Source organism: Rhipicephalus sanguineus, chromosome 9 (genome assembly GCF_013339695.2).
Source record: "Rhipicephalus sanguineus isolate Rsan-2018 chromosome 9, BIME_Rsan_1.4, whole genome shotgun sequence".
Taxonomy (NCBI): domain Eukaryota; kingdom Metazoa; phylum Arthropoda; class Arachnida; order Ixodida; family Ixodidae; genus Rhipicephalus; species Rhipicephalus sanguineus.
The window spans coordinates 117,460,989-117,484,425 of NC_051184.2; the positions used below are offsets into that span (position 1 = coordinate 117,460,989).

The following is a 23,437-nucleotide window of genomic DNA, read 5'->3' on the forward strand; positions in this document are numbered from 1 at the left end:
ACAGCAAGACTCACGCGTAAGGCTTGGATTTCGGCATAAGTGTCAACACAGACTGTTTCTGTGGGGGATAGTGAGATAATAGGAGACTAAGAAAAATAGGACAATTTATTTAACAGGCTACATGTAGCTAAGGTCAAAATTTTAGTGTTTAGAAGTGCATGCGGTTTTCTTGTCATACAGTATCTTGGTGTCGAAAATAAAAGCTGAACTGAAATTAACAGTCTTTTGCTTTTACCGGCACGACACTGCCATCACTTCAAGTATTCGGTTCTGCCAATATTTGTAGAAAAGGCTATGCAAATACAAAAGCTGTTTGATACATTCCTACGCACTTTCTAAAGAAAGCACTCCTAGATATAGATACAATGTAATGGTTAGTTTTCTATTACATTACAATATACTATGTTCTTAAAAAATGGTGGGCACTTGCGTTAATAAAGAGGCATGAAAATCTACTAGGCAGTCTTTGAAAGGCAACGAATGTTAACACCGGGTAACTTTCTAGTGACATATTCTGTCTAGAATGTCTTAAAAAACTGCGGTAAAGATATAAAATAAAATTATAATAGTGAAGAACATTCATTTATAGCAGCATTTCATCGGGGATCTGGTTGAGCCAAAAGGATGGCAGGCACTCGGGTGGGATGGGACGAACAACAGAGCGAAACGACACCGCTCGACAGTCAGGATCGTAACACTTTTGGTAAAAGCTGCCTACATTCACGTCAACCACATACATGATACCATTGCTGCGGTGCTCGCGGCCAATATTCTCACAAAACCGGTAGCCTAGCACGTCGTACACCAATGTGTCAGTGTCCACAAAGTGTGACACCTGTCGGATGGTCCCACGTGGACCAATGAGGCCCCGAATAAACTCGTCTATATCTGGATACGGTGAGCTCATTGACTTGACACTCTCTTTCCTTTCAGCCACAAATGCTGGCAAGCCATTATTCAGCCTGGCTGCACCACAGTCTGCAGACAGTTGCAGCAGATGTCCACCAGTCTGTTGATGAGGCCACGTGATAAGACTGTCCAGGAAGATTTCCTTGTCTTCCGGGCATCTCTCCAAGGAGCGGACATAGCAGTCATTCTTAGAAAGCACCAAAGGTGTGTTCTTGTTGAGTTTCGTGCACTGAAAGAGACGGAAATTGCGATTGCGTGTGTAGACCGCCTCGTCGCAGAAGAGCACTTCCTTGCCGCTTTTATTGAGCACCAAGGGGCTTGCCCGAGAAGCCCTGGAAGCAGCCAAGGCAGACTTTACTGCCGTTGTCACAGGACCTTTCATTTTCTGACACACGAGGCGAACAAAGGCACCTGCCTCACGATTGTTCCGAAACATGCGCATTCTCTGAAAAATCAGATGGCAGCTGAACTTCTTCGCAGTGCTGGAATCGAGCCAGAGGACGTCTTCTCGACTGCAGTGGTCCCCGAAGAGATCTTCCCACTCGCGGCAAACGACATCGATAAAGTGCTCCACCATGGCAACACCGTCTCTGGCCGGATTAATGTTCCGCTCAAACTCGAGATCAAAGTAGAGCTTGCAGGGTGCATCCTCCGCAATCACTTCGTACATGCAGCGATTGGAAGGCTTGCGCATCTGCAGCACCTTCCAAAGGTCAAGTGGGTGGGTCACAATGTAAGCACGCTTCCCGGCATCGCTCTCTGGAATCTCATAGGAGAAGACCCGGACGTCGTCGTCTAGGGTGTGAGCGATTGTTAGAGCTTCAGCTTGCGTGTGCAATAACTTCCAGACACGAGTCCGCCCTAGGAGGCTTCTGCGCAAGTTCACTCTGGCAGGATCCCTGGACAACCTTCTTGACCGCTGTTCCACTTTCTCCACAAGAGGGCTTCGCTTGTGATTCTCACCATAGAAGGAAGTCTTTGTAGAGCACTTTAGGGCACACATTGCTGTAAACTACACAGCCTTCAAGTATGTGCGCACCGCGCATTGGCCTAGTATCACTCCCACTCAGTGACTAGCAGTCAGCAGTTGCGGGCACCACAGCAATCCCAATTCAGAACTTTAGTTTTTTGCTTGTTTTCTCACTCTGAGCCTAGATGAATCACCAGTAGTCACTGATACCATCAAACAACCAAGATCTTTCTCTTCATAGAATGCCCAACTTGCACCAGCATGTCCAGTAGATGCTGCACCAAAAAAAAAAAAAAAACACAGAATAACATGCATATGAAGCCAACGGAAGAAATGGTTATCATTTCTGCTTGTAAAACTAATAATGGACAAAGATTTTCTTCGTGAAGCATCATGCTGTCATATTTTTGTGACAGTAAAGGTGATAGTAATTATAGAGGTAATTATACAAAAGCTGACGATGAATTACAGCTTGTCAAAAACATAATTATCATGGATTTAACCAGCCAAATATAACATTTTTAAAGATAGATTGGCAATGTATCTGCTACAGGGGCCCTGCAACAGTTCTTGAACACTGCCAGAAAATGCTGCCGACTGGTAGTCGAGGCTCCTGCGGACATGTGAGCCAAACATTATAGCACAGCATGTGGCATGGAACTTACAATTAAGTTTCAAAGTAAGCTAGAAATCCTTCGCTCTTCTCTCGACAAATGGTGCCATAAGTTCAATTTGGCTTATGACATCAATTTGACTTATGGCCACTGGCTGATTTGGGCCTCAAGAGCTGCATAGTTTCCACAGCCATTCCGTGCTATGTAGTGCTAGAATCACACCAACGCACTCGTGATCGCATTGAAAGGGAGCCGTACGTTCAAAGAAAAAAAAAGAAAAGGAAGTGCTCAAGGTCATAATGCACTGCACGCTTATGTACAGGTGTAGGTCCTTGCCCCATTATCCCCTTATGTAGCAATCAGTGTGGTCGCTGGGACCAAAGGAGGGTGAAAGCACTTAAAGCAAGCAACGAATAGCTGTAATTTTGTTTATACTTGACAGAATCTAAAAACTTTTGTGGCAGTCGATTCGTGAGGCAATAAACTCAGAGAGTGAGGTCATCCGGTGATTACTTGGAAAAGTGTTGCAGGGCCCCTTTTGCGTTACGTTTTCTTTTCATATTCACCAGGGGTCTCAAACTCACTCCAGCTAGTGGGTAGCAGTCACGGAATTCAGTCCCACAAGGGCCGGGACAGTGAACAAGGTAGGAAAGGGGGAACAGGGGGGGGGATGTAGATTGTACAAAATATCAGCTAACGTTGCCGTTAGACTGAAGACATTCCCCATATCTCATATATGGGTCATTTCAGAAGGGGATTGAGCACCAGAGTTCTAACGAGATATCGACAGAGTTCCAACGACATATCAATACCGATCTCTAAATTGACTAAAATCGGGACGCCAATTCTGAAATAGAGCTGTTGTTTCACGGTTATGTATCAACACATGGTGATTGCAGGGGACGCCTCACTAAAAAATGCGTTAGGCCAGTCATACTAGCATAGCTCATGAACACGCTTATTCAGAACATTAAAAAATTTGGGACGAAGACTGGCCTGTGCGGACCGGGCCGCTAGCAAGAGGGGCCCACGGGCCACGTGTCTGAGACTCCTGATATGAACCCTTCCTAAAAAAAACTCATGACCAATTTATTTATGCAAATAATTTCTTTTCCCACTGAAACCATATTGTCACGTGGTTGTGACGGTGAAGTAAGCAGAAATCCAGCAGGTAAGGATGAAATACTTCATTGGGGGAACTTCTGCCCAAAGAGAAAAGTGACACACTCAGTGCAACGACAGCCTTGAGTGCAATCATCTGTCGTCAGTAATAAAAAAACTGATTGACGGTGAAATCTGTCAGCTTTTATACATGCATCACAGTACATTCTACCGTTATCACTGATGCTTGCGTACAATCTAGAAGGTATACTAAAGCAAAAGCGTCAGGAATGCAATGTTTCTAGAACAGTTGGCGTCATTCATGAAGCAGCATGCAAGTTGAAGCGCGCCGAGCAATAAAGCGCATCACAAGAAAGCGAAAAAGGCAGTCCCCATGAAATAAAAGATAGCATGTACGTGTGTCAGTATCATTTGCAGCGTACCTCATGGTGCTGCACTGGTTCCAACAGGGTACTTACATAAAAGGGACACTAAAGGCAAATGTTAAGTCGAAGTTTATTGCTGAAATAACGCTCTAGAAACCTGTTAGTGCTTGTTTTGTGCCAAGGAAATGCTCATTTTGAAAGAAAATCATATTCTAGTGGTCTGCACAGCATTAGCACACTTCAAATTGTCTGCCTGAAAAGGCTTCCTGATGTAGTGTTTGCCTGGGCCAACGTTGCCTGCCTTTACTGTCTGGCAGCCGACACTGTGGTTCCTGCTCTGAAGGGCACATTACAAGCCTTGCCCAAATTGTGGTTGACCTCGTAATCCTCTGCACGAAAGTGCAGCGAGCACATACGCAAATTTCTCGGTTGTTTAGCACACTGTCGCAGAGGCACGGCACCCATTGGAAAGTCATGTCAGTTTTTTTTGCTGCAACTGCTCTTGCTCAAGCGGTGCACCCTATTCAGGCATCCGGCAACATAACAGGGACGTGGCATTTTTTCGAACTTTGTGTTAGAGCGACTTTCATGAGCGTGCAAAGCACACACAACAGTAGGCGATAACGAAGCTACCACTGAGACGTGACCGCGCAAGTGGAGAGGAGCCCGGCGAAAACGTAACTTTCAAACCACCCGCACCTTTCTCCTTGGTAACGCCAAGCTCCGTTTTCCACGAATGAAACAGAAACACAGAAACGGCATTTTATTACGTCTTGTAACGTACGGATTGTTACTTTTTTATTCCAAGTAGTTTCAGTAATACTGATTAATTGTCATTGGGCTCATTCCGAAGTGTCCCACTGGTGGTGCATATCGTGTCCAACATTTAGCTTAATTTCTCGACTGCTGTTGATAATGCTGACGTTTTAGGCGTTCTCAAAACATTCATATTTCACTCTGACATTAATTGTTATTTGCCTTCAGTGTCCCTTTAAACGAATGGCCTGGCACGTCACATTTGATCTAACTGTCATCTGTTTCCAAATGGAGGTATCACTTATTCTCTTTTTATCGCATGCAAAATTCTGTACCTCGATTCAGTACCGCCTTAAAGTAGTAAACTGACACAAAATTTGAAGGCAAGATAACTTGTGAGATTTGTGTAGGCACACATACATCTACAAAATATCAACGGCTAATCATCATCATCATCATCAGCCTGTCTACGCCCACTGCAGGGCAAAGGCCTCTCCCATGTTCCGCCAATCAACCCGGTCCTGTGCTTTCTGCTGCCACGTAATACCTGCAAACTTCTTAATCTCATCTACCCACCTAATTTTCTGTCTCCCCCTCATGCGTTTGCCATCTCTTGGAATCCAGTCAGTTACCCTTAATGACCACCGGTTATCCTGCCGACGTGCTACGTGCCCGGCCCATATCCATTTCTTCTTCTTGATTTCAACTATGATGTCATTAACCCCCGTTTGTTCCCTCACCCACTCTGCTCTCTTCCTGTCTCTTAAGGTTACACCTATCATTTTCCTTTCCATCGCTCGCTGCGTCGTCCTCAATTTAAGTTGAACCCTCTTTGTAAGTCTCCAGGTTTCTGCTCCGTAGGTAAGTACCGGTAAGATGCAGCTGTTATATACCTTCCTCTTGAGAGATAGTGGTAGATTACCATTCATGATTTGATAATGCTTGCCGAATGAGCTCCAACCCATCCTTATTCTTCTAGTTATTTCACTCTCATGGTTCGGCTCCGCGGTTACTACCTGTCCTAAGTAGACGTACTCCTTTACAACTTCCAGTGTCTCGCCACCTATCGCAAAGCGCTGTTCTCTACCAAGATTGTTCCACATTGCTTTAGTTTTATGCATATTAATTTTCAGACCTACTCTTCTACTTTCCGTATCCAGTTCAGTAATCATGAGCTGCAATTCGTCTCCCGCGTTACTCATCAATGCAATGTCATCAGCGAATCGTAGGTTACTGAGATACTCTCCATTAACTCTTATCCCTAATTCTTCCCAATCTAGGGCCCTGAAAACCTCCTGTAAACACGCGGTGAATAACACTGGAGAGATCGTGTCTCCCTGCCGTACGCCCTTCTTTATTGGGATTCTGTCGCTTTCTTTATGGAGGACTATAGTGGCTGTGGATCCGCTGTAGATTTCTTCCATTATGTTTATATAGGCTTCGTCGATGCCTTGATTCCGCAGTGCCTGCATGACTGCTGATGTCTCCACCGAATCAAATGCCTTCTCGTAATCTATGAAGGCTATGTATAGGGGTTGGTTGTATTCCGCGCATTTTTCTATCACCTGATTGATAGTATGAATATGGTCTATTGTTGAGAATCCTGTACGAAATCCTGCCTGGTCCCTTGGTTGATTGAACTCCAATGTCGTATTAATTCTGTTAGCAATTACTTTTGTAAATAGCTTGTAGACAACCGACAGTAAGCTTATGGGCCTGTAATTTTTCAGGTCTTTGACGTCCCCTTTCTTATGGATCAAGATGATGTTGGCATTCTTCCAAGATTCTGGTATCCTCCCCGTCGAGAGGCACTTCGTATACAGGGTGGCCAGTTTCTCTAACATAATCTCTCCACCGTCTTTCAACAGGTCTGATGTTACCTGATCCTCACCAGCTGCTTTGCCTCTTTGCATTCCCTTTAGGGCTTTCTTTACTTCTCCTGTCAATACTGGTGGGATGTCAGATTCCTCTGCGCTAATACTGCTTCTTACGTTATCATCCTGAATGGCTCGGCTGCTGTACAGATCTCTGTAGAACTCTTCCGCTACCTCAACTATTCTATCCATATTGTTTGTGACCTTGCCTTCCTTATCCCTTAATGCATACATCTGACTTTTGCCTATGCACAGTTTTGTCTTCATAGCTTTGAGGCTTCTTCCGTTCTTTAGAGCATGCTCAATTCTCTCCATATTATACTTTCTTATGTCGGCTACTTTACGCCTATTGATTAACTTCGAAAGCTCCGCCAGCTCTATTTTGTCTGTTGCATTTGAGGCTTTCATAGCTTGACGTTTCTTAATGAGGTTTTTCGTCTCTTGGGATAGCTTACCAGTGTCCTGTCTAACGACTGTACCCCCGACTTCCACTGCACACTCCTTGATGATACTAGTCAGATTATCATTCATTGCGTCAACGCTAAGGTCGGTTTCCTCGGTTAAAGCCGCGTACCTATTCTGAAGTGAAACTCTGAATTCCTCAACTTTCCCTCTCAGAGCTAGTTCATTAATCGGCTTCCTGCGTATCAGTTTCTGCCGTTCCTTCCTCACGTCAAGTTGAATTCTAGATCTTACCATTCTATGGTCACTGCATCGGATCTTGTTAGCTACTTCCACATCCTGTACAATGCCCGGGTGGCCGCACATTATGAAGTCTATTTCATTTTTAGTTTCGCCATTAGGACTCCTCCACGTCCACTTACGAGTAGCCCGTTTTCTGTGGAAGGTATTCAAGATGCGTAAATTATTGCGTTCTGCAAACTCTACTAGTAACTCCCCTCTGGCGTTTCTACAGCCGATGCCATATTCCCCAACTGCATGATCTCCAGCCTGCTTCTTGCCTACCTTTGCATTAAAGTCGCCCATCAGTACAGTATACTGTGTCTTTACCTTACTCATTGCTGATTCTACGTCTTCGTAGAAGCGTTCAACCATTTGATCATCATGGCTGGATGTAGGCGCGTAGGCCTGTACCACCTTCATCTTGTACCTCTTATTAAACTTAATTACGATACATATCACCCTCTCATTAATGCTATAGTATTCCTCTATATTGCCAGCTATATCTTTATGAATAAGGAACCCCACTCCTAGTTCTCTTCTGTCAGCTAAGCCACGATAGCATAGGACGTGTCCGTTCTTAAGCACTGTATAAGCCTCCTGTGGCCTCCTAACCTCACTGAGCCCTATTACATCCCATTTAACACCCTCCAATTCCTCGAATAGTACAGCTAGACTTGCCTCACTAGATAAAGTTCTAGCGTTATACGTAGCCAAGTTCAGATTCCAATGGCGGCCTGTCCGGACCCAGAGATTCTTAGCACCCTCTGCTGCGTCGCAGGTCTGACCGCCGCCTTGGTCAGTTGCTTCGCAGCCGCTGGGGACTGAGGGCCGAGGGTTAATTGGTGTATTCATGTGGGAGGTATAGGCTAATATAGCTAACTAACAACATATATTCAAAATCAATTTTAAAAAGTGCGCCGTGCAACTGCTAGCAAAACGGAGCACCTTGCAACATTGACATCAACTTGGTTTGAGCGTAAACCTATATATCACGAGCTTGCACTGGTTGCCGTGCTCATTGCGTCCACTCTCTCCCATAGTTGTCATGTACACACAACGCAGCACGTGGCAAGCCATGATAAGTGGGTGATTAGATATACTGAGAAAATTTTGTGTCAGTACTAAGGGCCCTAATAAGCCTCTAGTAAGGGCTATTAAGGGCTCTATTAACAAGCAGGTTTCTGAGAGGTAAACTATCATTATAGTATGTGATTTATAGAAACAATACAAACACTACTAAACCGAAATAAGCTACAATTGTTCTGTTACAACAGCAGACAAGAATGGTACAATGCATAATTACACAACTCTAAGGTATGAAATTTACTCTTCATTCATGGCACCTGGAAAAAGAATGTATGCATACACCAGTGATGAGAATGAACCAGAGTGCTTTGTAGCAGCAAAAATAATTATCTATAGCAGCTGCCCAGCTGCCCTCAGTTTAGTAGTATGCTGCTCAAATAAGGAAAATAAGATAATGGCTATTTCTTACTTTTACTACAGGTGCAGCACAAATTTAAATATTGACTAGAATAAATAAATGCTGGCTTGGCATTACATTAAACTCTGCTACAACGAACAGAAGTGTGCTAGAAAGTTTCTTGACAAGCGGCAGACAATCACACTTCAGAACAACACAACACGAACATGAAACAAATTCATAGAATCTGCACAGTTGACTGGACATGGAAATGTAGATTTCAGCCAGCAGCAGAAAAGTTACAGTGCAAAGTACTTAGCTGTCAGAAAAAATAACAGACACACCTCGATATATAGCTTCAATAAAATAAAATTCTCCATACAAAGAAGTTCTTAGAGACCCTGTAACGGTGCTTGAAATTTTGTCAGCGTTTAGGCTCATCATTCCCAGCACAGATTAAGCAACACACCTTGTATCAAGGCAGCTACAGACAATTATAGGTGGCGCTCCTTCTCGGAACCGCCTTTCCTCCTTAACTCGCAGAACGCACAGCTGTCTCTAGCGATGGCAGCGCGCATCACGCATCACGGAGACGAAGCGCCTCACGGAGTGGTTGAGATCTGCTCCGCTAGGTGCCACTACACTACCAGCCATTCGCACTTTATTCCCCTCTACACCGACAATCTGCAAACACCAAGTATGCGGAAAAACAAAAAGTATTTGAGAAAAATCACCGATAAGCGTAAACTCGGGCAAAGCGGTTGTGTCTTCAGGGGTGAAATTACAGCCGCAGACGCGTGGATCCTGGCGTTGACTTGATAGCAAGAGCCCGACGCTCACTGCACCGAAGTGCTGAAGTGACTCTGCTTGTCCGTTGCCTTCCACGTCAGTTCGTTTAACTGACGTTCGTTCAAGCGGTATTTTACTGTATTAGCATTTATTGCAGATGGCAACCCAATGTCCTTGTCGTTAATAGCATCACAGCCCCAGGACTTCGAGTATACAAGACAACAGGTGAAAGGGGCGTAATAATAGGGAAACCAATAAAATGCTAGACACCCTACAAATGATGAGGATCATCCCAAGAATAGCCAATCATAACACCAGCATGAGGGGGGACAGCTATAATATGCCTAGTAAAGGCCTTTGTGATTAGCTGCATAATGTACATAACCGACTACATATGGTAAAACTGCAAATCTCATGAAAGACCAATATCGAAGGCATCATTAGACAGACACGCAGTCTATCTACGGGACTTCCTATAGACAATTATGAAGGACAAGCTGTTGGCCCTAGGTATCCAGAACACACTTGGAGGAGTCATACAGGCCAAAAAGAGATTGCTGTATGAAAGGCTCACAGAGAGTCCTCTGGGCAAGCACATACTTGGCAATTTCTACGTACACTATGCATCACATGTAGTATGCAAAGACAAACACTCCTCGTGACATAGCAAGCATTTAAAAATATGCATCTCTAACACACACTAACCCAAGATCCGAGGGCACCCTCATCCGAGGTGCAGCTCTCGACCTTGAGGCGAGCGGACCTGCAGCTCAGGAATGAACTGACGAAGTTGTACATGCCTTCTAGGACAGTGGTGGTTTCCGCTCAATCTGAAGTGATTAACTGTACGACGGTGCAAGCCTCTCACCCAGAAGAAGTGAAACAGGTGGCCATAACTCTGGCCATGCTCAAAGATCACAGGGAGGCAGCATACAGTGATTCCATCAGGGCCTTCCAGAAAGACTGTAGTATCACCCCTCTGGCAACAACAATACTTCCTGCCGCTCGATGCCTTTCTTATCACTCACTCCATTGGTTCCCTGCGGACGTATTGGAGGTGGAGGGAGTACCCGCGGACTCCAACGAGATTGTGAATGTGGCTGCATGAGGATTGATCTACCACGCCGCTTTTGACTCCCTCCCTCCCCGCAGACACAGGGACGTGCCTTACACATGCGAAAAGACTGGACGTGCAAACATGGACCAAGAGAGAAGTCAAGACACCACAAACGCCAACTAACAACTTGAAAGGCGCGCTACAGCCGAAAAGAAAGAAGGCCCGAAAACTTATCTGGCAGATAAGTTTCCATGTTGTCCAGTGGGCCAGTAAAGTAGCCGGCAGGCTTGACTTGCCGGTCCTCACGTGGGATCGAGCCGGGTACACGACTGCGACGCGTCTTGGAGGACTCTAATAAAGTTGTGTTCATTTATTAACCCCGAATGCTACAATGAAAGTCTGGAGGAATGCGCTAAAAGGTAAGCTAAAAGGTAAGACTCAAAGGTAAGCAGCTCGATTCGTACAAACAATGCCAAACTAGTACCTTGGGAATTGGCCATTGCATTAGCGATAGCAACAGTTTCCACATGAGCCAATTATGCAATCAGCAACTTTGCAAGGAGGCACATCTCGTCGGAAGCACAATGAACTGTGGTTACATTTTGAAACCAGCGGGCAGTCCGCACATTCCTCCCTTTGTGCAAGAAGCAGGAGCAAGCCACAGCTCAAGGTCTCACATGCTGAGCCTCTTTTGCTTGGTTCGAGATGGGACCGCATGATTGGCTATGGGCAGATCACAAGTCATTACAGATCGGGCAGGGCCTGGCATCCCCACCGACACTGTACTATCGTGGTGAACAGCTCAAAAGGATGCCAACAAAGATAACAGACAAGAGCACTGTCTTTCAACAGAATGTGTATTGGAAAGCACATGAAAATATATATACCACCTGTTACAAGATACCCCGCAATCTGTGAAGCTGTTAGCCTATTATACCATTGTTAGATCTACCCTCGAGTATGCAGGCGTTACTTGGGACACACAAAAAAACAAAAACAAAAAACATTCATGCTATAGAAATGATTCAACATATATACATCCAGTTTATCTTCTTTAAGTACCTCATGACAGAGTCCCCAACAGCTATCATGTAGGAAAATAATATAGAAAAACTTCAGCTACGTCACAAAGTTCCGAGATTAAAGTTTCCTTTTCAATTAAAAAAATAAACATCTTGCTCTAGAAGCTGCTCCGCTCATCCAACCTCTCAAGTCTCAACTGACTAGAAGCCGTCATGGTGAATCGATAACACTATTTCAAACACGTACCAACACATTTAAGTTCTCCTTTTTTCCTCCAACCATTACAGACTAGAATGCTCTGCCGATTGATTCACTACAACACATTCACTTATTCGACTCAATTACATTTTAATGTGAAAGACCTTCCTTTTTCGGTCCCTAATTACAGAAATTTTTGTACAATTGTAATCGGAACAACTTAAGCTAATCTGTTAGTGAAATTGCGCCCTTATTGCTGTGTCATGTGCCCATACTGCCACGCGCGCTTTTTGTATTTCAACGTAACCGGTGTGTTACACGTAGTACAACCACTGCCTTTCGCGAACCCCACACGAATGTCTGGGAACCGTCCAGATTATTTTAGAATCTTCTGATAGGCTTGAGCACGTAAACACGAACAGCTGAGTTTCTTCTGGAACTAGTGCAGCGACGAGCGATAAGACTCAAACGTTCGATGCCACATCTATAAATGCCGACGCGCATAAACCACATATCAAATTATCGACGACCGATGTTCTGTTCATCGCTATCAGAGTACAGCGTGTATCGCTCGCAGATTGACTTTTCATTTACCGGGCACAAGTTCGCCCAAATAAAAAAGTTTCGTCTTGAACCCGCCGACTGCTGCCTTCTCCAACGTCATGACTACGTGACAATATGCATGCACGTTTGTATGTGTACATATGAGCATATACTTATTCTGATTATGAATTACTATCGAATTATGCATTTATTATGCCATCGATCATGAATTGCTATTTTTCTGTTTGTATAAGTGCTTGTGATTAACCGTTGATACCACTCCTGCATCCTGAGCCTGCAGTATCTTGTAAATACTAAATAAAATAAAGAACGATGACAAATTCCATGAAGAGGCAGGACTGGTGAACTTGGATAGTTAGGATAGTTATCAAAAAGAACAAACTCCGGATCACTACGAGTGACTGAAGCCTGGAAGACACGCACATTGTCTGTTCTCTTTGTCCTTCTGTACTGTTAACCCTGAACGTAATCTAACTCTCCCGATTTTCTATCCTTATTCATTATGACACTTCCTAAGCAACAACCGTTGGCTCAGCGCATCCTTCAAACCAATTCAGACCCAAGCCTGGTGGCTTATAGACATGTACCTGGGCTATAAGCCACCTTGCCGTGTACCTAGTCCAGTATTCTGGCGAATGTGAATTATGTAAGGAACGACTGGCAGACCTGCCGCACATTCTGTGACCTCGACCTCGGGTGACTCGGCAGGGTTGCACAGAAAGTAATGACAAGCAGTGCGAGACAGGGCTGCTCAGCTTAGTCTTGGGAGAACAACTCCAGGCCACGCAGCCGGCTGAACACACTGCCAGAGCACGAAGGCTACTGGCCTAATTAGTAGGCGGAGACTGATTCATTGAACACAAAATAAAGAACTCTCTCTTGACAGCCAACAAACTGAAGAGTTGCAACACCGAGCCTCTCATGTGAAATGTTCAAGAAGTGCAGTGTGTTAAACAGTACTTCTATTAATGAGAACTAACAGACAGCAATGCCAAGGAAAGTATAGGGGTGTTATTTGTAGCAATTAGAAGTAATTAATAATGTTATTTGTAGTAATTAAACAGTACTTCTAGTGTTTCTCTCGAGTTACGTTGCACCGTGTGGACAGTTGTGCTCAGAAAGATGTGCTTAGTGTACAAAACAAGTGTACAGAAATGCACATGTGAGCCACAATTCGAGGTGTTGCTCAGAAAGAGCGAGCATGTTGTCACACATGAATATCACCAACAAACAAGCATGTCAGTGATGCTTCTGTACCCATGTAAGAATTCGTAAACCTTAAACAGTACTATCTTGTTGCACTGCAGCTGTGAAGTTCCTGTGAAATATGCAAGTGGTGTAGTTTGCTTTGCAGTGTGCAGCATAGCAGATACTAGATCAAGGGAGAGATAAAAATTGAAACAACAGCTGTGCTATGGCATTTGAGATAAATGAGAAGGAACAGCTGCCAGAAATTGCTCTTCATGCTTGTACTCTGTGCTACACTGAAAGTGTGCCAACTAAGCCACGTTCAATTCCTTGCACACGTCAATGTGCAAGGCATCGATGTGCCTTGCACTATTATTGTAGATCATTCATTCAAGGGTCTCGTCTTCGCAGACTTTCATGCCTTCAGGTAGTATGCGAGGGATTATTGGTCAGCTGCCAGCTCATAAAAAGATTACGTGCTATGTGACGCCAGCAGGCAGAAAAAGGCTGTTCTAAACTCACTGTCATGCCTACGACCCGCACTGAATAACACTCCCAGGTTTAAATGCACATATATACACACAATAACGCGTACAGGAGGGTGACTGCCGCCGTAGCTCAATTGACTGAGCATCGGACATGTTATTTGAAGGTTGCATGTTCGTTCCCTGCCAGTGGCAAGCTGTCTTTTCGTCCACTTTAATTTCTTCAAACTTTATATCTTAATTACTACATTTAACGTCCCCTAACTCCCCTTGACTTGATTTTCTCTTCTTTCTCATTAATGCACAACTGAGAAGCCACTTAAGAAGCTAGTTCTAGGAAAGGTGAGATACTGAAATGTGATATATACTACTATTATAGATAATTTTGAGGAATTGAGTACTTTGTATACTGCTGAGTTAACGAGTCAGGAGCAGAGCGCATACCTCGTTAGTCATTGCACGACTCGGTCTCAAAGCTGCTACAAATAGAAGCAAGCTGGCTGCAGATACTTTCACAGGAGACATCACTCAGCGGCGAAGAGCGGCTCGTCCCGTCATCTGGCTCCTTGGGTTCCTCTGTTTGGGACAGCAGCACACACACAAACACGCTCAATTTTATTCTGCGCTCCATCTAGACACTCTTTGAGTACTAAAAAATGGCCACTTGCAATTTTGAATCACAGCTTATACATCACACTGGAACATTCACACAGCAAAAGACAACTTAAATCCCGAATGGCCACCAACAAAGGTCTAATTCGTTCAAAAAACAGAGTCAACCTTACTGGTGCTTGAAATGGTCAGCTCTGTTGGTTCACTGAAGCCACAGCGCTGATAACACAGGTCCCGTCCTCCGTCTGTGGTTCCTGTCTTATCAGCGCTATGGCTTCAATGAACGTAACAAACCAACTAGCCCAAAAGTCTGTCCTCTCAGCTCTGTTGGTGTTATACGCTTAATAATAAACAACTGAACAATATGAGGCATTGCAAATGGATAGCACTCATTAACTATGGACTCCGGCAGCTCATTCCACAGGTCTAAACTAATGAGCAAGAGGAATTTATTAGGTACACTGCTAGTAAACACAGTGTGCATGAAGTAGAACAGAGTTATGTAGCTATGGGGAATAGAGTATGAGGGCATCTAGAAGATAAGGTCAGCGCCTCCTCTATTTTTTCTATGCCAGTCAGATGTGCCCAATCCAGCCATTCACCGCCCTCTGCTCTCGTCCTTCCTACTCTCAGCCATCAGCTAGCCTTCGCACCTGCTTTGAGCTCATCGGGGAGAGCACCCTTTATGTGGTGCCTCATGACGGATGTCAGATGAGGTAATTTTTTGTTCAGTTGCGTTCAGGTCTGTGGGGCGGCGTCTTGCAACACTCATGATCAATGTGTTGGCTGTCACGCCGGCTCTCTAAGAGACGCGGTGTATTGAGATGGCGCGTCTACGTTCGAGGTGCTACGCGGGCTATCAACGGGGACGCGTCACTGCAATGCTGCTGCATGCGCTGGCTTAAAGAAGTGCCACACGAATGCTGTGAGGCGGCAGCGGCATTGCTTCGAATCCAAAGAAGGAGTACAAAGGAACAAATCTGACAGACGCATGTTATAGGAGAGGGTGGCGCATCTACGCATCTCCACGGTAAACGTGCTCAGATGCGCATGTGATGCAAGCAGTCGTACCCTTTAGGGTGGCGTCACACCCCGACCACTCCCTGAACTAAGGCGGACCAACACTTCCACTGAGAATCGAGTGTTTGCATGGCATTGAAAGAATAGAGGAGGCGTTGGTGAGATGTGCAAACACAGACACTAGTGAAGAGAGCAAGACAACACAAACGCTGACGATCAACTCAAAGCGTGCATTGCGGCAAAAAAGAAAGTAGACACCGAATACTTATGTGGGGACATGGCATTGCAGTGATGCTACCGAGGACTTCCGATTTGGAGCAATTTTTGGAGCAGCAAAATTTACATTTTGGAGCACTTTGGAGCAGCAATAATTTCCACTTTGGAGCACTTTGGTAGCAGATAATTTTGCATTTGGGAGCACTCTGGAGCAGATAATTTTACATGTTGTAGTGCACTAGAGAAGTAAATTGCATTAACGTTCAAGCATCTAAATAATTATTATGTGGCTCCTATGAAGAGCTAAAAATATTTCGATTCAATGCAAATCTCATGGAAAAAATCATCTCAGGAGTACTCCATATTTCACTCGATAATGCAAAAATAAGGGCTCATGCAGTTGAGTGTTCTGCATTAACCTCTTTGGTGATTATTTTCGACACTAGCAAATAAACAAAATACCGGATCAATAAAATTGCACTTTTGAAATAAAACTCTTAATACATCTATGTGGTTATCAGGAGACGTGGTAGACAAACACAGTGACGTACAACAGTGTCTCAATGCTAAAGAGTCGCACTGTCCCTAATGCATTCCCCTAAGACGACTCCAAGGCGAAAGCCAGGTTCTTTTTTCTCCTCGATCGATGTGTTGATCCTCCCCTCCCTCTCTGCAAGCTTTAATTCTGCACCTCACCTGGTTTTTCACTGCCTCCATGATCGGCGCACTGATCACGGAAGCAGTGCAAAGCGGCGATGTCATGTGATGGACGTCATCACATGACATTACGACACATGACGCTATGATGACGTCACTAGTTCTGTAGATCTATGACGTCGTGATGACGCTATCACGTGATGATTATTTTTTGCATAAATCGATTGACGCCGCCGACGGTCAATTTTCGTGTTTGATGAAGCATAGATCTAAGGTTTTCGCATTAATATTGCATATTGAACGTTAACCGCCTGGCCATTAACAACCTGGCTTTATATACCAAACTGTTCTTCATCATGTCACCACTGTGCTGTGCGCGAAATAGCTTCGCTTATCATCCACTTCACGTGAAATGGCTCCTCAATTTTTTTTTCAATTTTTATTGCGACAGCAATTATATGGACACTCTCGGCGGGTTTTCACCGTCGCCGTTGCCCTACTTTTCCGTATAAAGTCCAAACTGATAACATCACCTCGCGCCACCCCGCGCATTCTACCCGCGGGTAAAAGCTCACGAGCGCTGGCAACGAACGCGGCTGAAGCGGAGATTAAACGAGCCGGCCGTCTCCGTCGCACGGAGAGCCCGTGCGATAACATCTTCCCGCGCGAGCGGGCTTGCCGTCGATTGCTCATCAGAGAGGAAACGTCTCTCTTTGATGGGCCCGCCCGTCTTTCGTAAGGAGCATGAAGGGACGCCAGGGGAGGGGTGGGGGAACTGCATCGCTCGAAGGGAGCAGGCGCTGGCGCGCGCGCTATCTCGAGGCATCAGGAGACGGCTCGTAAATCTGCTGCGCGTTCACCGCCTACTTCGCGTTTAGAGAACTCACAGCCCGAAAACCGCTTCGGTTCCTGGAGCGACCATATTCTCTTAAACCAGCGTTTTGTGGAGTTACGCAAGATCAGATCCAAAAGAGTTAGCTCCTAGCCTTACTTCGTATAACAATACAATTTGTTGGTATCGCATTCGTTGCTTCACCCTTAAGCGAAACTGCGTTTTCTTAACCGTCAGCTATTGACCCTGGAAAGCGAGGAGCGAACGTGTAACATGGCGTAGCCACTTCACAGTGGGCCGTCAGCGACGGGCCCGCTACAGACAGCAGCGCATATTAAAACGCAGTTGCGGCTGCTCCGACCAGGAGGCATGTTTTTATTAATGAGATGACATTTTATTGCGATAGCAATTATATGGATACTCTCGACGGGTTTTTGCCGTCATGTCCCATATAAAGTCCAAATTGATAGCATCCCCCCGCGCGTCGTATGTACTACCGCGAGTAAAAGCGCGCGAGCGGTGCCGACGAACGCGGCCGAAAAATAAATCAAACGAGCTGGCCCATTTCCGTCGCTCGGAGGGCGCATGCGCAACATCACCCCGCTCGGGCGGCCTGCCGTCAAAAGAGAGGAAACGCCCCGCCCGTCTTGCACGAGCATGAAAAGACACGAAGGGAGGGGGAAGGTTCGCTCGAGTAGCAACTTTGAACTTTGATTCTAAGGGCACGGTGGCGATCGCTGGCCAGCGCGCTATCCCGGCAGCCATCAGCGGGCGGCTCGTATGCTCTTCTACGTGCTGCGCTCTCAACGCAAAGACACTGTGCGGAAAGAGCATCTCTCCCTGGAACGGCCGTATTCGCTTACTCTAGCGTTTCGTAGAGTTATGCGAGATGGGATTCATGCTATCGCATTCATTGCTTCATCCTTGCGGTGGAGCTGTGACTTTCCTTAAAAAAAGCAAGAAATAAGTTCATTTCGGAACCCTATAGCACTGACGAGCTCGAAAGGGCAGGGCCTTTTAGGGTTATTTACCGCAGAGTGATTACAAACCCGGATGTGCTGGTGGAAGGAATTACGAAAAAGTCTTTCTGTATGAAGACCCATGGATAAAGTATATCTGAGGAAAAGTGTCAATGCGTTCGCACCATTCACGTGCTCTTCCATAGACGCGAAGCACGAAGAATTCGATATTGTTCCATATACCTATATTGCTAGTGATCCCAGACTTGATTCCGCGATGTCCAGAAACAGAAGTCACAGACCTTTTAGCGGCACGCGTGTAGTTATTACTGAGCATTGCTTTCATTGCGGGCCGTGCGACGCTTGAAACAAGCTATCAGCAGCGTTTCTGGAAGCGGCGACGTCCGCCGATCAATCGCAACCACACTTTCACGCTGCCGATTGGCCTAGACGTCACGAGCATCTGCGGAGAGCGTGTTTTGCTGTCGAGCCGACTTGCACTACAAAAGCTGCGTCGGCACCGTGCATGGCGTCATGGCTTATTCGGCACGCATGCGCGAGCGCTGTTTCTTTAACGGAATAATTATTGGTCCGTGATTGTAACTTTGACGGCCTCAAGATCAAGCTGCACTTACTTTGACGCGCCGCCGGTGCGATCGCCGGTGCGATCGCCGGTGATAGGCGCCCCCAAACCCGAGATTGGCGCAGTTTGGCGCAATTTTCGTCGATATTATCAGGATGGCGCAGTAAATACAATTTGGCGCACTTTGGCGCAGTTGGCGCAGGAGTGGAATCACTGTGTTCGTCATACACTGATCCCCTGCTATGGCAATTTTGGTATATTACACTATATTATATGGAGACGACCAGGGGACCACCCAGACGTAGGCGACTAGATAGATATATAGATAGATACGTAGATATAAACGGCCAAAGTGCCTGAGGTTCGCTCAGAAATGCTTCGCATTTAAAATTTAAAATAACAAAGCATCTACTACCGACACCTGAGGGACACCGGAGGTTACTTCAATAAGATCGGAGGTCGCATCACTTACCACTACGTATACGTTTTGGGATCGCAGTATAGGGACTCCTTTGTCCAAGCGTTTACTTCGGGAATAGCGTTAAATCACTTCAATTTCTAAACTAATAGATCATGATCCACAACATTTGATAAACACAGAATCTACACAATTCCCACACACATCGTGAGGAATTTTATTTTACTGCGTGACACAAGATACACCATTTCTAGAGCATGTTGTCTAGGGTTGCGTTAATTAGAGATAATGTACATCACACTGCTACTGTATACAATGTGTTCCAAATTTTTACATGAAATGATTGTTAGCGATATTTCTATGATATTGTCTTGCTCTTGAAAAAACATTGGGAGAAAGAGAGGAAGACAAAAATGAATAAAAAAAGAGAGATTGATAAAGAAAGTGAAAGAACGTGACAGAAAGAAAAAGAGAGAGAAAGAGATGAAAAGAAGGAGAAAGAAAGAAAGCATAGCATAGCTATGCATAGTATAGTGTAGTATACCAGGTGGTGGGAAAGGGAAGTGAGGGTGAGGAGGAGTGAAGGGAGGAGGGCATAGGGTAATGCATATCATAGCCATATATACTCAATTATAGCAAGGGGATGGAACAGATAAGTGAAAGTGAGGGGGAGTAATATAAGGGTGAGGAGGAGGAGAAGGCCACCAGCTGGTTCCACAGTCTTCAATCCAGGAGTGCATAGCTGCACCAGCTTGCCTTATTCTTCTCACTCGATTGCATCGGTCGAAAGGGTTTGTCTTAAAAACACGCTTCTTCTGCTTGAAGTCATATCTCGCACAGTGTGGAGACCTTGACGTATATATGTGAAAGCTCCGTGTAGGCGGAATATCCGGGGCACGGCATATACGTACGTGAAACAATAAACATAGCGTACGCGCGCCGCGTGACGTACGCAGAGTTCTACGTTTGCGCAGGATAAGCGTCTACTTACGTGAAAATAAAACTCTCTAATTGCAGTTTCCCCACGTTTAGTGTCCCGTACGTTTCATTTAACTCAAATTCATCTGCTACTCCAAACTGGAGGGCAGCTTACCCAACGCAGATGGAGGACCTGTTGTATCGTGCGACCTCTGGTGTCACAGCAACACACGAGCTTTCGCTGTGTTTCCTCTCAATGCCGCAGGATGGAGCCAGGTCTCGGCCGCTGTTCATTTTTTAAACACGACAGTCTTTCTTGGGGAACTTAGACGCAGACATTTTGGTCTGTCTGTTTGTTTTTCTGTTTGTCTGTCTGTCACCCAATTCAGCCACCCGGCCAAAGTTTAAACACTTTCTGAACGCCCAGCTCTCTTGCACTGGTATCGCCGTTAATACTTGTGAACATTGTCGATCAAAAATCACATGTTACGCATACCTGAGGCGCACCATCAATACGTAAGTATTGATATTGCGGTAGTGGTGTGTTCCTTTACTAGGAAATACATAGATACGTAATTCTAAATAACCTAGTGTTTCTTGCGCTGCGCTGAAAATGCTAGTGTTTTTTTTGATGCGCTGCAAATGCGACGCTAGGAGCCAGATGCTGCGATTCAACATAGAGGAGGAGGACTCATGTAGCACGGCCGGCAGAAGACTATCGTCTTTCGACGACATTTGCAGCGAAGCACGCAGATACGCGGTCAATTTTTTAATTTTTTTAGTCAACCCAGCGTGGCCACGTAAATCATGTGACCCGTGTTACACCGGTCAATCACCCCTTTTCATTTTCCTTAAAATGTGATGTAATAAACTCTGGGAGGAAACTCTCCAGTCTCGCCCGCACGCCCCGTGTCCGTGTCGCCTCTCCGCGCGCCTTGCCGTCGCTACACGCGCTAGGCAGCGCTCCTGCCAATACAACACATGGCGACGATATAAATGGACCCAGTGTTGGGTCCCCGATTCTAAAGCTCTCGATAGAGCAAAGCCATCGACGGACACATCATAACTCTGTCGAAGACGGAGGTCCTAACTCACCATTACACATATCCAGCCTGTCTAACCCCGTTTTCGTCTCTGTGTGTGGCTTAATTTTAACATTCCGTTTTCCAATAAAGGAATGTAACAGTAAATAACTCAAAGCAATTATGAAGCATCGGACGCTATTCTTCGGGCTTTTAACCTCGTGCACTTAATCAATGAAAGAAGCCGACAGCTGCGGAACTAGCAATTTTGTCAGCGGCAAGGACGCACGAGGTTGAGAAGCCTTCACACTAGTTGTTCAGCCCATGTTGAACGCGAAGCATTTCGGTTTGACCATATCTACCCAACCTCCTGTGTTGCGATTTGCGACGTCGTAAGAGTGTGTAAGTAGTAAATCATAAACTCACAAGCTTACTAATGTTATCGCCTAACACGACTCGAAGAACCACCTTCTTCTTTTTCTTCTCAGCCGACCTCGAGGCACCCTCAATCAGACTAATGTCACTGGAACGAGAAAAGTACCGCGACCGTCCTGCCCGCCGCTATACTTGGTCCAGCGCGACCGAAGCTTCGGCGGTGCGGTGTTGATTTCACGCGGAGTAACGCATGTTTTACGCATTCCGTGCGCTTTTGCAGCCCCGAATGAAGCACACCGTTGTTCTCTAACTGATTAGGAAAGAAAAAGCGGCAGTTTTCACTTGCCTACATAAGCACGCACGCGTACTAACGCGATAAAGAAATGCGAACTGCGCGGCATTTACGCGCTCGGCTGTCGACATTTATTAAATGCGAATCATTTCTTAGCGAACTTCTGCGAGTTTGAACATAGCATCTATCTATCTATCTATCTATCTATCTATCTATCTATCTATCTATCTATCTATCTATCTATCTATCTATCTATCTATCTATCTATCTATCTATCTATCTATCTATCTATCTATCTATCTATCTATCTATCTATCTATCTATCTATCTATCTATCTAGCCGCCCACGACTATATGTGCTCTCCTGGCCGTTTCGTTAATGGGATGTATACCAAATTTGGTATGACATAACATGACTGTATGACGAATATAAACTACAGGTGGTAACATGAAAATAATGACATGTACGGCATGATTTACGTGCCACGCTCATGGTTCTCTCGCGGCCGCTTCGCTCGCGTGATACACACCAAAATTGATATGGCGTGACAAGAGTGTATGACGAACATAAGTTACTGGTCATCACGTGCAAATCATGGCAGGCATGCCATGTAAAACATAACCTACATGACATGGCCTCCGGGCGCTCGCGGTCGTTTAGTGAAATGCATATATACCAAAATTGATATCACGAGATATTGTTTTCGGGGCCTTCGGCACCGCTTTCTTTCTCCTAGGGACCTGAATAAAGTTCATACTCACTCACTCTGCATGATGAACGTTAGTCACAGGTAGAAACATGAAAATCATTACTTGTATGTCATGTACAGCATCACTTACTTGCCAACGCTCATGGTGCGCTCGCGGCCGGTTCGGTAGCTTGATATACACCAAAATTGGTATAGCGTGAGGTGACTGTATGACGAACATGAATGACAGGTGGTAACGCGAAAACCATGACATGCATTAGATGTACGGCATTGTTTACATTACACTGCCTTTGTGCGCTTCCGGCCGTTTTGTTAACTGGATGTATAGCAATTTGGTATGGCATGACGTGGGTGCATGAAGAACATAAATTACAGGTCATGCGTGTTTATATACCAGATTCTACATGCATGCATGCATGACAACATGCAATATATGTAACTAGATGTCATGACATGAATGATTTCATATGCCTCAAAAACAAAAAGGCGATAATGCAGCTCTTTGCTGGCGCTTCGCATTAGATTGATTCCCACAATGCGTGGGATTTACCGAATTGACACAAAAGGCACAATTAAGAGTCAACGTCACGCGCTACCAATCTTGGTGCATATCAAGCCAACGAACCGGCCGCGGGTGCACCATAACCATGGCATGTAAATCATGCCTTCATGACATGCGTGCCATTATTTTCAGGTTACCACCTGGTATTTATTTTCGTCATACAGTCACGTCACGCAATACGATTTAGGTGCATACCAAGCCAGCGAACCGGCCGCGTGCACCATGGGCTTGGCATTAAAT

General features: G+C 45.3%; 2 protein-coding genes across 2 annotated transcripts in view; both read right to left on the bottom strand.

The window, feature by feature from the left end:
* Nucleotides 1-250: 250 nt before the first annotated feature.
* LOC119406062 (DNA-directed primase/polymerase protein) lies at nucleotides 251-1,924 on the bottom strand. Its single transcript, XM_037672910.2, has one exon. It carries the CDS (start codon nucleotides 1,910-1,912, stop codon nucleotides 584-586), a length of 1,329 nt encoding a protein of 442 aa, XP_037528838.1. The 5' UTR covers nucleotides 1,913-1,924; the 3' UTR covers nucleotides 251-583.
* Nucleotides 1,832-23,437, bottom strand: part of LOC119406063 (uncharacterized) — a 41,039-nt gene continuing 19,433 nt past the window's right edge. The window contains exons 5-6 of the mRNA XM_037672911.2: nucleotides 14,466-14,597; nucleotides 1,832-2,154 (exon numbers count right to left, since the gene is read on the bottom strand). Of these exons, the coding sequence (XP_037528839.1) occupies nucleotides 14,470-14,597 (128 nt within the window). The 3' untranslated portion in view covers nucleotides 1,832-2,154; nucleotides 14,466-14,469. The remainder of the gene's footprint in view (nucleotides 2,155-14,465; nucleotides 14,598-23,437) is intronic.